Here is a 13,283-nt window from a genome sequence, read left to right as displayed (position 1 = left end):
GCAATGATAGTTTGTGACAAATACTGCTTACCTCTCGTCTCTTTACCAAGATGCCTTTAAATAGATTTTCAGCTGCTATGATAAAGATTTTCCCCTATCATTACAGAGCAGTCTATAATCTGCAACAGAAATTGGAATATATAAAAACTAAACCCATTACCACTAGACCTGATTCTACCATTCAAGCCAAAAGATGTAATTTCCTCACAGTGCATCTTATTTTATCACACTTCTCAGATTTTCTTCCCCAGTACCAATCTTTTCTTGCAGTACACATAGTCTTCCTTGAACTACTTCTAGTTTTCATACCAATATACAGAAGTAATAGTCAATGAATTTCACTTTGCTGGTTTACCATTTGCATCACACCCCAAAGGCTCTCTTCTGAAATCCTCTCTCTCTATACTCAACTCTTTATGATCTTGTCAGCTCCTACAGTTTACTAGTATTTCTAGAGCTTAGCCCAGTGCTAGGTACAAGTACTTCCTTTTTTTATTCATACATTCAAGCTGGGTGTGTTCGTTCATTTTTATACAAATGACTCCAAAACAGTTCACCTCTTCAGCTGCCATTTGGATATGTCAATATGCCAAAATATCTCCAACTCAGTATGTAGTACAAAACAGAACTGATTATCTTTTTTCAAAAACTCTCTTTTTCTTCTCAATTTTCCTATTTCTGTTGAGGGTACCACTAACTTTCCAGTCATTCATTCTCATCACCACATATCTACTGAGGTTCCAAACTGTGCCATTTCTGCCCCCACATCTTTCACATCTGTCCCAAAGCCATCACCTCTTGCCAAAGCAAGAGCCTCTACTTCCTTGCTCTCCTTCAAGTCCTAACCATTTCAAACTATATTCTACAGTTACAAAGATAATTTTTTTAAAGTTTAAGTCCAATCATGTTATATCCTATTCAGTAAACTCTCGGGTATCCCTGTAGGCTCTAAGGTGAACACAAATCCTCTCGTTGATTTTTAAAGCCCTTCACAACCTGGTTTGAGTCTACCTTTTCTAGGTTTATTATACATTGCTTCCCTTTCCATACTCTGAAGTCCAGCCAAACTGATCCTCTTAGTATTCTTCATGTACAATACTATCTTGTATCCATCTCTCTTGGCAGTGATTGTCCTCAAAGGCTTAGATTAACTCTTTTTCACATCAACCTCAGAATGCCTTACTTCCTTCAAGACTCGGCTCCAGCTTCTACATTAAGATTTTCCTAACTCTTCTCCTCACCCCCCCCAGTTGTTGGTACCTTTTCCTCCTAAACTCCTTTATGTTTACTGTAAACTTATTCTATATATACCTGAATATGTCCTTGATGATAAAAATGATAGCTCCCTTAAGGCTGGGACTGTTTCATTTGGAGTGCCTTAACCCCTAGGCACCTAATACAGCACAGGATTCGTGAAAGGCATTTATTAAATGTTCAGTCACTGATTAACATTGTGGCTTCACTCACAATGCTCTGCAATATGCAGGTGCCAGGAAAGGCAATGGCCATTCTCTCCACTCTATTTATGTAAGCTCAGCCTTCCTAAAGGAACACCTAAGTCACTCCTTGGTGAAAGATTCCATTCTATTGGCAAGTCTGTTCTTTGTAACTAGACTACATGTGAAGAAAGAATGGTTTCTCAGTTTACCTCAAGCTCTCTCTGAAGAATCTGTAACCAAGTATGTCATTAACAAAAATAAAGCAATGTTATAGAAGTAATTTTTCTTTCCTAATACTGTTCATTTCCTAACCCTTTACTTTTTCATCTGAAAATGTAAAGAAATGGAATTCTGAGACACAAAATACATGTGTTAACTGATGATTATTAAATGATTAAAGAATAAATTAGATGTTTGTTGGGATGAAAATGAAGGAGTAAAGCTCAATTCTAGGAAAAGAAAGAGGTTTGCATGTATATGTACATGTATGTATATATGTGTCTCTCTCTGTTTTGTCTGTTTGAGACACTTCCCAAACTTTTATTGCTAATGTGATGCTTCTATTTAGGGCAGAAAAAAAGGACATCAACCAGATTGCATTTATCTTAAAAATAGCAGTAGGCGCCAGAGTTGCCAAAGCTTGAAATTTCATAAGATTATAAATTCATACATATTATTCACAACTGTAAAAGCTTAATGCTTGTGATTATACCATAATTACATCTAGAACACTCTGGAACAAATCAACTCCCGATGGTTTAATTAAACTTTTGCATTTGGCATTTTAAAAAATGTTACTGGTGCTTTTACTTACCAACAAATTTCTGGCATTTGAAACATTCTTCTAACCATTCTGGAGTTACTATATGCTTTACTACAGAAATTGCTGTCAGGAACTTTACAGTGCGGGTCACTTTGCTGGCAATAAGATGTGTGCATTTCTGTGCAGACTCAGCTACCTCACCCCCAAGAATATAGAGTTTCTAAAAGTTGTACAAACATAGTAAGATCAGAAATTAAATAGTTAAAATCTATAAAGACGTTATCAATGGGGTGTAAAACAGATGAAGTCTAAACTCAAGACAGATTTATTTTTAAAAAGACTATTCTATAGTATCGTTTACATACCTAATAAAATTAGGTAACTTCCCTTTTATTTTTAAACCTTGCATTTTAGAGCAATATTCCTTTCAATTGGAGTCAAATCATTACAACGACTACAACAAATGTATGAAATAATTCACAGCCGTGGCAAAAACAATACGGCAGGCAGAACAAAAATACCATAAGGGAGAAAAAAGATAAAATAATGAAAAAGTTAACAATAAATACTTCTAGAGTTACTTGATTCTATGTGAAGTGGGTTTTTAACATATATCTGTGAATATATATTTCATATATATATTATATATGAAAACTGCACTTTTACATTAGGTCATATACACAATCATATTTTCAATAATACATTTCAATGTTTTTCTGTGAGTAACATTAATGATTTGAATGGAACTGTCCAATTCATGATAACAAAGATTTCTAGGTTGTCTGATCTGAAACTCCTCTTACACGGAAGCAAAAATAAAAAAATAAAAAGATAAAAATAATATCTTTGGTGCTATTAATGAATAATAAAATGCTATCTTCTTTTCAAGAATGATGACATGAAAATTGAAAAACATGAACATGAAATTAAAAAAAATCTGATTCATGAAAACTATAGTTATTTTCTGAAGATGGCACAAAATTAAGTTGCGCTTCAAAGACTATAAAATATTTTTAAAATTCAGCATTAGGAAAGAAAATAGAAAAATGAAGTATATCTCATATTAGTTTAATAGTATTTTATTGTAAGAAAAAGTCTGGCTCACTCAAAAAAATTTCAGAAAGCATATTTCTAAGTATTATTCAAATTATAGTTTAAAAACTGGCTATAACTTCTGGAGAAAGCTAGTATCTGAGTATATTTATAGAAGATGAAAAGGTACCATCACTCTGTTAGGCTACTAAGATACAGTAGAAAAAAGAATAATAATTTATTAAATGAATTCCACTGGTCTGAAATAGCAATATGCCTGCCTCTAAATTTTAGGAAGTAGATTACTCATCTGGCCCAAATTTTACTAGTAACAAGAGCAAATATTTCAGGCTTAAATAATAATGTTGAATTAAGATGACTGTTTCAATACTATATTCCCTTTTCATAAAAATATTCAGAAAAATTATAAATTTAACCCAATTGAACAGAAGCAAAAACACTGAGAAGTGATACGTTTCACTATATTACTGATAAAAATCCAAGCAAATTTTCACCTTAATATACTGCTGAACTTGGACAGGCTCAAATCCAGTGAAAAGCACATAAGGTGTCAATTCTGGTGTCAGCTTTTTAGTGGGAGGTGGTATGTCTTCAATTCTACAAAATACATGCAACACAAAATAATGGCTTTATTTTATTTAGAACTAAAAATATCTTTATAAAATTTATTCTATAAAACATATGGCTTAAATAATCCCCAACAGTACAAATAAAAGTAGGTGGACCTTAATGTCTTCCTAATTTAACAGTATTTTAATAAATAATCATGCTCTATATCTGACAAAAGTACACCTCAATTTCTTACTTCTGAATTCCTGAGACTTTCTTTATGCTGAAAAGTACAAACTATGGAAGATTTTTTTACAAGTTGTAATAATTAATGTCTTTTGGAAGCTCAAATAATAGAAACAGAACTTTTTATTATTTTAGAATTTTGTTTTCCAGATTTATGTTCATAAACATACACATACAAAAGACAATTTGATATGAACATGTCAACCAGTTAATTCCCAGTTATAACAAACTATTACTATTACCGAAAGAAAATAAGAACAGCCTTCTTTAAAAAAACATGAGAAAGGAGATACTAAATTTTATTTTATTATTATTATTATTTTTTTAGATTTTTTTCAAGGCCCAAGGCCACACAGATTTGAATGCAGGTACTCCTGACTCCAAGGCCGGTGCTCTATTCACTGCACCACCTAACCACCCCAGAGGTGCTAAATTTTAAATAAAAAACTTAGAATCTATCGAGTTTATATTCATTTTACAAAGTTATACAAAACATGTTTCTTGTATATATGTCTACATTTAAACTGTTATTAAAGCAATATAGTTTAAAGCAATACATCAACAGCAATACTTAATACTTTTATTCATAAGTTTTAGATTATCTCTAACACTTTTTTCAATCTAGATTGCAATGAGACAACCCATGAAGTTTTAAAAATTAAATGTTAAAGAAGGGAAAGGAACCTCAAAGAAGTAAAAACATAATTTAACAAAGGTTAAATTATGATACAAATTACATTGATGAAATAGATATTAAACTTGTTTTAAGTCACATGACCATACTTCAAACCATTCCTTAAACTTTCAAAGGGTTTTCTAATAATTAGAAGAGACTGTCACCAGAACTTTTCAAACATATTATTTGTACTCCTGACTTTTTTTGAATTATCAGCACTATGCCACTATAAACCAATGTTTTCTAAACATTTTCAATCTAAGATGAAGAGGCAGCATTCTTTCTCTCCACTAAACACAGACAGACAGTCAGATACACACACACACACACACACACACACACACACACAAACACACACACACACACACACACACACACACACACACACACACACACACACACACACACTGCCTCCACCCTTTCCTTTCTCCTCTCTCCACTTCAATCTTCCTGATCTAAATTGGAAAAGAGAATCAGGGAACTCAGAAGGACAGGACATCGTCTCAGAAAAACAAATCATTGGTTAGAAAATGGTGCCCTAGATCAGGGCTGTCCAACCTTATTTTTAAAACTTTTTACTGAAACAACAGACAATATATTTTGATTTGCCATTTTAGCAAGAGTTTTGCAGTAGCTCAGTTTCCAAAACTATTGTTCACACCATGGGAATTTTAATTCTTTAACTATAAAATGACACAAAGCTGTTAATGCATAGGAAAAGATGCAAGGTAAGTAAAAATGTATTCTAAAAATATTGAATGAAAATTTCTCTCAAGTTTAAATAAATGAAAATTTTGTATAAATATTCAAATTTTCAAGAGCCTGTCATTCTTCTAAAATTTATCTAAGATTATTCTACAATCAAAAGCAGTAATAGAAATTAAAAACTGTCCTTACTTACCTGGCTCTTTTGGAAGAAGGCTGAATGTTAGCTACTTCATTCTGTTTCAATTTAGGAGGTAACCTCATACCCTATAATTAAAATATGAAAATTATTAAAATATAAAAGGAATAATATGAGGCCAATTTGATTTAAAATAGTTTATGTATATATTTTTGAACAAGTAGACATCCAAGAGCAATAACATCAAAATACAGTGCTTGCGCAATGAAAGCAAAGGTTAAGAGTAGAAAAATATTAAAAAAAATCTTACAAGTTAAAATAATTTAAATAGAGTCACCTTCAACTTTTCCCTCATTATACTGTCTTTTACCAAGCTATTTTTATTTAGTCTTAAAAAATAACTTTTGAAGTCACTATGAAAAGGGGAAGGGGGGGGACTAAATGGCTCAGTGGATGGAGCACTGGCCCTGAAGTCAGGAGGAAGTTCAAACCCAGCCTCAGACACTTAATAATTTCCTAGATGTGTGTCCTTGGGCATATCACTTTAACCCCATTTTCCCACAAAAACAAACAAAAAAACAAAATAAAAAAACTGAAAAGAGGCTATCACAATTGGTGGAATGATTAGAAATAGCACCACTGTCCCCAATTAATTCTGTAAGAGTGTTTGTGTACCAAAAAGGGGGCAGTTTGGGGGTAATGGTTATCAGAGTCTTTTTCCCTACGAAAGCACACAGATGATTCATCTTGTGTATAATCATTAAACTGCTGTTAGGAATGCTGTGACCCTGGTTTCCCTCTTAATATTACAAGCTATTTTCCTTTCCATTATGAGAATCATGAACCTCTGCATGATCCTCATCAATTCATATCTGAAATACAGTTCACAATTTTTCATTTATTCTAAAATACTTTATTTCTCAGCATTCTCTATCTCCTCACCTCCAATGTGTTCTAATTTTAACAGTACTGTTTTCCCTTCCATAATCATTGCACTCACCTCAATCTGGAAAATTTGCACATAAATTTTTTGTCCCTCTCTTCATACCAGAGAAGTCTAAATTTTTTTCTTTTTCTTATATGAAGGGTTTGTTTACATACTTTAAAAAATTTGGGTTAAGAATTTGATCATAAGCTATATTAATTATTCAATATGATATATATACTTTATTCTCTTTTCTTAAGAGTGTCATCTAGCTTCTGCAAAACTTCCCAAAAATTCCTATGAAATATCTTTTACAGATCAGCAAATATTAAGACCAAGACAGGGAAAATTATGATATGGAAGGGATAACTATATAAGCACACACATTACCACTAATCGTCTTTGTTTTTGTCTCTCCATAATGACTATTTTTACATTATGATAATGTTCTTATGACTTTGCTTTCTTCTTCCCTTCTTCCAGTTCTAGTTTCATATATATGAGTCTATGAACCTATAAGTTGACATTTCATTAACGTGTAAATGGGTTAAGTCATTATCAACAATCAATTAGATTGGATTTGGATTTAAGTAAAGCTCTACCAGGTGTGTCCCACCCACAAGTTGTATGCTGTCCTCAAGGCCCATTCAAGTGGCATTATTACATTTTCTTATTATACTCATTGGTATTGTGGGCTATAATCCTATATAAATATTAAATTATATATGTGACCCTTATATATACACAAGTTTTCTTTGGGTGATGCAGCCCAGGAGAGTTAAATGATTGGATACCCATGAATTCAAAGCCATGCTTTCTTTTTCCACATACCTCAGTTTAATTCTATCCTATATTTCATCTTCTCATGTCTAGGCCCTCCTGACAATAAGATAATCTGTGTGTGTGTGTGTGTGTGTTCATTATATAAATGTATCCACTGGAGGTTACAGTGGATCCTAATTTTTAAGTTACACATCTGTAAAACAAGGCCTACAGAAGAAAAGTAATTTATATTTTCTTTTGTACTGGATTAAAAATATCAATTTACAAATTAATTTACAAATAATTTAATCATTGATAAATTTTACTAAGTTAAAATTTTCAATAATTTCAATAAATTTTCAAAAGGCAGTTTAGTGGCTTTAGCGGATGTGAAATATACCTAAATATACATGTGTCTTATACATACACACATCTACACAAATATGATGCCAAGTTTTAGTCCTGTCAAAAAGGACATATTAAGTGCCATGACCAAAAAAAAAAAAGATAGTGCTATACAGAAAATCAAAAGTGTTCCCTGACAATCTCATGGGGGAGGTAACATGCAAACAACTAAGTATAAACAAGATATGCACAGTGTTTATTAAAAAAATGTATATACATTCTAAATGAGAATTAATGATAAGGCAATGGCAACAGAGGAAGGGGAGGAACAGGACGTGCTGAGAAAAGGCTGTTGGAGAAGGTGGAGTATAAACTGAGTCTTGGAGGTAAGCTGAAAGAGTTAAGAAATGCTTATAAATCGAAAAAAATTAAAAACAAAACAAAGAGGTTCTCTATTAACTGTGAAAGTTTTCTGATTAACATTTAAATCTGCTCACAATCTAGTTCCAAACTATCTTTCTTGACTAATTTCACAAAACTTTCCTTCACACTCTATATTCCTGTTAAACTTCCCTTATCTTTTATTCCCCCAAAAAACATTCTACTCTGCTAAGGTGAGTCTGCAGAATTACTGCAGAGACTCCCAGGGTCCAGAAAACTCTCTTCAAGGGTCATGACATTAATGTACCATCTCCTATACAAAGTCTTTCCTGATCTTCCCAGTTGTTAGAGCTGCTTCTACTCTAAAATGACTTATATACACAGGTATTATATTTGCTTAACTATGTCTATGTTATTTCCTTTTGGAGTATAAACTCCTGGAGACAGGAACAGTTTCACTAACTTGCTCATAATAGGCACTCAATGAATAAATACTTATACATTGAAAAAAACCAATTGACACAATGCCCCTCCCCTTAAGTCAATCAGAAATTTATAAGAAATATTTACTCCCTCCTTTTACCTCTTAAATAAAGCATCTACTTAAGTGAGTACCTACTGCAAGCTAGGAACTCAAATTGAGAAGATAATTCAGTTCAATTCATAGCTTTTATTAAGTGCCTATTACAATCACAGCATTGTGCTAGATATGGGAGAGGAGCTTACATTCCACTACACAATCCATTCAAAAACAATGCCAGTAAACTTTCTTCACATATTTTTTTTTTAATTTTCATGACAGCCTAGTTTTAGATTTATTTTGCTAAAGAAAAGAAAAAGGAAAAGATTTCATTATTTAACATCAAAATTTCAAGTAGGACATTCTCCAATGGCCATTTTGAAAGATCTTTCACCATTAAAAATGGATTTTTTGTTTTCTTTCTTCTGTTTGGATCTGATTCTTCTCTCAAAAAGTTCAATTTCAATCTATTTTTAGCATGGTTATAAAAGTAAAGCCTGCATCCGATTGCTTTCAGTCAGCGGCAGAAGAGATGGAAAGAAGGGTGGGAGAAAAACTGTCAAACTCAAAGCCTTGCAAAAAAAAAAAAAGATTGGTAAAAACTACAATTGTATGTAACTGGAAAATAAATAAAATATTTTTTAAAAATGAATTTTTTTCTTAGAAGACATATAGTATATTCTGGTTAATTTTCCAAGATCTATCAGGTCTCCAAACTGACTACAAAGTAAAAGGAAATAAAATTTAAAGGTAATACTAATTAAACATTACCCAATTCGTCTTGTTCTAATGGCTGGGACACAGTGCAAGTATCTGTAAAAAAGTTCCAGACCAATAAAATTATATAGTATTTTAAAGTTTGAAAAGCACTTTAGTAGTATACACTAAAATAACTTATAATTTTAAGAATGAGAAGCCAGAGAGCTTCAAAAAGATAAGTATATATTTTAAGATAAAATTTGTGAATTTTGTGAAAATTTGTGAAAATTTTAGAATAAAGACTCTGATGACCATAATTCATCTCACCTATCTGAACTGTAGGATGGCAGTATGTTGGGAGTAAAAAGAGCAATCATTCTAATAAGAGTTAGGGGATCTGGGTCAGAATTTTGTTTTTAATATTTATTAGTTATATGAATGTGGGTTACGTCATTTAATTTTTCTAAGTCTCAGTTTCTTTATCTACAAAATGGGAATAACACACTAGCTACACTTTACAAGGTTGTAATTGCAATCATCAAGTATTGTTAGAAAAATTATACTATTTCTATGACATATCAATGTAATAGTCACTTATGCCCAAAACAAAAGCAGACAAACACTGTTATGTTATAAACACTACTAAAATAGGACACTCAGAGATTATTCAGAAGATGCTCAAAGATCAACAATGGTTTCAGGATCACACTTAAATAATATAGAAACCAGAACACTAGATTAAGAAGATCAGATTCTAGGTCAATTAGTTATTTGATCATAATGACAAAGTCATTTTATGTACTTATACAAAATAAGAATAATCCAACTCCTCTATATTGATAAGACAGGAAGAGGTGAAAAAGACTCAATGAATATAAACTCTGAATTCTGAGATTAAAAATATAAAATAACAAAGGTCTATCCAGTATCCAATAGCACAGGCTTGAACAGCCTAAACCAAGATTCGACAGGAAAACATACAAAACAAAATCCACAATACTAATCCTAACATTAAATAATCATGATAGAGAAATGCAGAAGTTATTTTTAAACCCAATATTTAATGAACAAGATTAAAATATAAAATAATATACTGATGTAGAAAAACAACTGCTGGCTATAGCTTTTGTTCTACTACACTAACATATCATGTGTAACATATCTGCTATCATTTGATCTATTTTATTCCATGAATCTATATCTTAGACTAATCAATAAATTATTAAAATAATGGAAAACAAAGAAAAGTTATCAACAACATACCATTAGTAGTTCTGCTGATACCTTTAATGGAACTCTCCATGCCTCTTAAGAGAAAAATACAAGATTTTACAATTAGATCATCATAAGAAAACTTCATACGAACATGAGTACATATTCTATGACTTGTCAGGTCACTTGGTTACAATGTAATGCCACTGAACTAGTGATGGCCTCTATGCTAGTAAGTAAACTTTAATTTTAAAGCCACCACCACACCTATATCAGCCCTGGGTCAGCTATTCTAAATGTACACCCTTAAACAATGAGCATGATATTTCCCCATATCACCACTACTAGAAATATAATTTAGGAGAAATTCTCTTCTTACATCAAGAAAAACAACATTATACTTCAAATTTTTTTATGAACCCCATTTATATTCAACTTTTTAAAATTTTTTTTTATATTCAACTTTAACTATCAGAAATAATCTCAGAACACATATTTCACCATTTACCAGAAATAGGCAAAATACTATTTAAGTACAAGATCTGATTATTTCTAATCAGAAAGTCTGGGCAAATTTGTCTACTTCTAGATGACTGGGAGGGTCTTCAAGGGGCTAGAAATTGTTCTAAGGCTTCAAGAATTAATTAAGGGATACAGCAGAAGAATAGCTTCTACTATTAATACTATCCCTGTCCTTCTGGAAAATCTGAAGGTACTTTGATCACTTACAGAAAGAAGTCTGAAAGCTCTTTGAGATAATCAGGTACCAAATATAGGTCAGAACTGACCTAACAGTCAAACCTGACTCCAGCATGCAGAATTCTCCTACTCTGAAAACTCATGTTTGTCACTATCTCCATGAGTGGTAATATGACTTATCAAAAGAGAAGAACTTAAAAGTGAAGTTCTATATTAGCTTGAGGGAAAAGGTAGTCCCAACTTCACAGTGGCATATTCTCTCATATTGCTGGCTTCTGCACTTAATCTCATTTTATTCAAATACATTTTAACAACTTGAAAGAAGACATAAAAGGTAATTTGCAACCAAAAGGTCCTATAAAAGTAGGTTATTACCACAATATTAAATTAATAGATTATACAACACTGGACAACTAATAGGTTAGATGACTGTTAAGAGTTTAAAAAAAAGGTTAAAAGGCTATAAAAATGAGTTGTCACAAACAAGACTACATGTACTCCTGTGAAAAGCGCAGTATTTACAAAAAAAGAGAAAATCTATGTGAAACTGCTTTGTAAACTATAAACCATAACATTTTTTAAAAAGTGCCATTATTAGATTCAAAGGTCAGTGGTTCACACTGATCATGAGTGAATAGTGGGGCACAGATATCAAGGATGTATTTATTAATTCAACATTTAAGCGTACAAATTGCAAGACTCAAAGGGAAGTTAGAAAGGTGGATCACTCTTGTCTTCTTAAAGGAAGGATAAAGTATGCAAACAAAAATTAGTATACAAATTAGGCCTTAATATGTGCTAAAGATTATGGGACTTAAAACAAAAATAGATGATTATTTCATTTGTTCATGGAACTAGTGCCATCTTAACTGATGAGATGGAAATGATTTCAAAATGGAAGAGTCCCCAGCTCTAACACTTAATAGCTACATGATCTGGACCTTAGCTTCCTCATTGTAAAATGATGATGATAAAACTTAAACTATCTACACTTAGAGTTGTAAAAAGCAACACTGAAAACCTGAGTTATTATTGAATGATAACAGGCATTAGATTTATTCCATGTAGTTTCTCAAAGGGCAGAATTAGAGGACAAATAGTAGAAATTATAGGGACACAAACATTAGAAGGAAAATAAAAGAATCTTACTTATTATAGCTATCTAAAATTAGATAGGGACAGTTCTCTTGAGTAGCTAACTCATTATTGCTCAAAGTATTTATTTAGGTAGAGGTTAGAAAGCAGTTTTTCATGGAGGTTAGAGAAAAATTATTATGTTAAGTGGGAAGCTGGACAACAAGATAATTTTTTTAAGTCCTTCAAACTAAGAGAAAAATATAAAGAAGCATAAGGAATTCTCTGTAGGGAGAAAGAAAAAGCTCATAAAGTCAAGTTTACTGGTTAATATGCATAAGATTTCAAAATTAAGTAGCTTTCAGCTAATCATGGGATGAAAATGAGAAAAAGGTCTTATAGAAATGAAGATGAATAGAAGCATAATCAGTTTTCACTCAGGGTTGTTATCTAAGTATTTGTTCTCAATAATTGGAGAATATTTCATATTTAATTCTTTGAATTATAATTTGCAGTATTTGAATTTTTACTTACCCAAAAGATTTAAAACTAAATGCTGAGAAGGAGCAAATGGATCCTGCAAGTTGAACACTGTGTAGCGACTGCATTGCACCTGCCGTAAGGCCTCAAAGTTCCCAAGCAATATGTCACAAAGCCACTGGGCATTCACACACGGTATCCTCCACTCTTTGGCCTTTTCGTATTTCAAACCACTTGGCCTTTGCATATAAGGAGAAAATTGATTTATCAAATACTTGGAAGTTTTTACCAAAAAATTCAGTTTTCATCTCTGACAACAATGAAATTCTTTTAAACACTGTTGAAAAAATAAATCACATTAAGATTGAAACAATAATTTAGGCACAGAATGGTCAATTCACACTACAAAATTAATACCAGAATACTAGATCACCAATTTAATTTTGTATAGTCCTACTTTTATCTACTTTACTATTACTTATATCTAACTGTAATTCACCTTTTATAGCTATGCCTAGGACCACTACCACAAAAATTTTTACTATTTGTCTTTTAAAAGAATTGCTTTACACTTGATTCCTGTTCAAATTAATCAATAAAAAAAATTTATTAAGCA

The 13,283-nt window shown here is 31.8% G+C and overlaps 1 protein-coding gene across 1 annotated transcript in view; it reads right to left on the bottom strand.

The window, feature by feature from the left end:
- The window catches only part of PAXIP1 (PAX interacting protein 1), an 82,752-nt gene that overhangs the window by 13,046 nt on the left and 56,423 nt on the right, over positions 1 to 13,283 (bottom strand). The window contains exons 12-16 of the mRNA XM_074193294.1: positions 12,722 to 12,906; positions 10,466 to 10,509; positions 5,628 to 5,698; positions 3,750 to 3,852; positions 2,254 to 2,422 (exon numbers count right to left, since the gene is read on the bottom strand). Coding sequence (XP_074049395.1) covers positions 2,254 to 2,422; positions 3,750 to 3,852; positions 5,628 to 5,698; positions 10,466 to 10,509; positions 12,722 to 12,906 — 572 coding nt within the window. The remainder of the gene's footprint in view (positions 1 to 2,253; positions 2,423 to 3,749; positions 3,853 to 5,627; positions 5,699 to 10,465; positions 10,510 to 12,721; positions 12,907 to 13,283) is intronic.

This window comes from Macrotis lagotis, chromosome 7 (assembly GCF_037893015.1).
Source record: "Macrotis lagotis isolate mMagLag1 chromosome 7, bilby.v1.9.chrom.fasta, whole genome shotgun sequence".
Classification (NCBI taxonomy): domain Eukaryota; kingdom Metazoa; phylum Chordata; class Mammalia; order Peramelemorphia; family Peramelidae; genus Macrotis; species Macrotis lagotis.
This window is presented reverse-complemented; position numbering and strand designations above follow the sequence as displayed.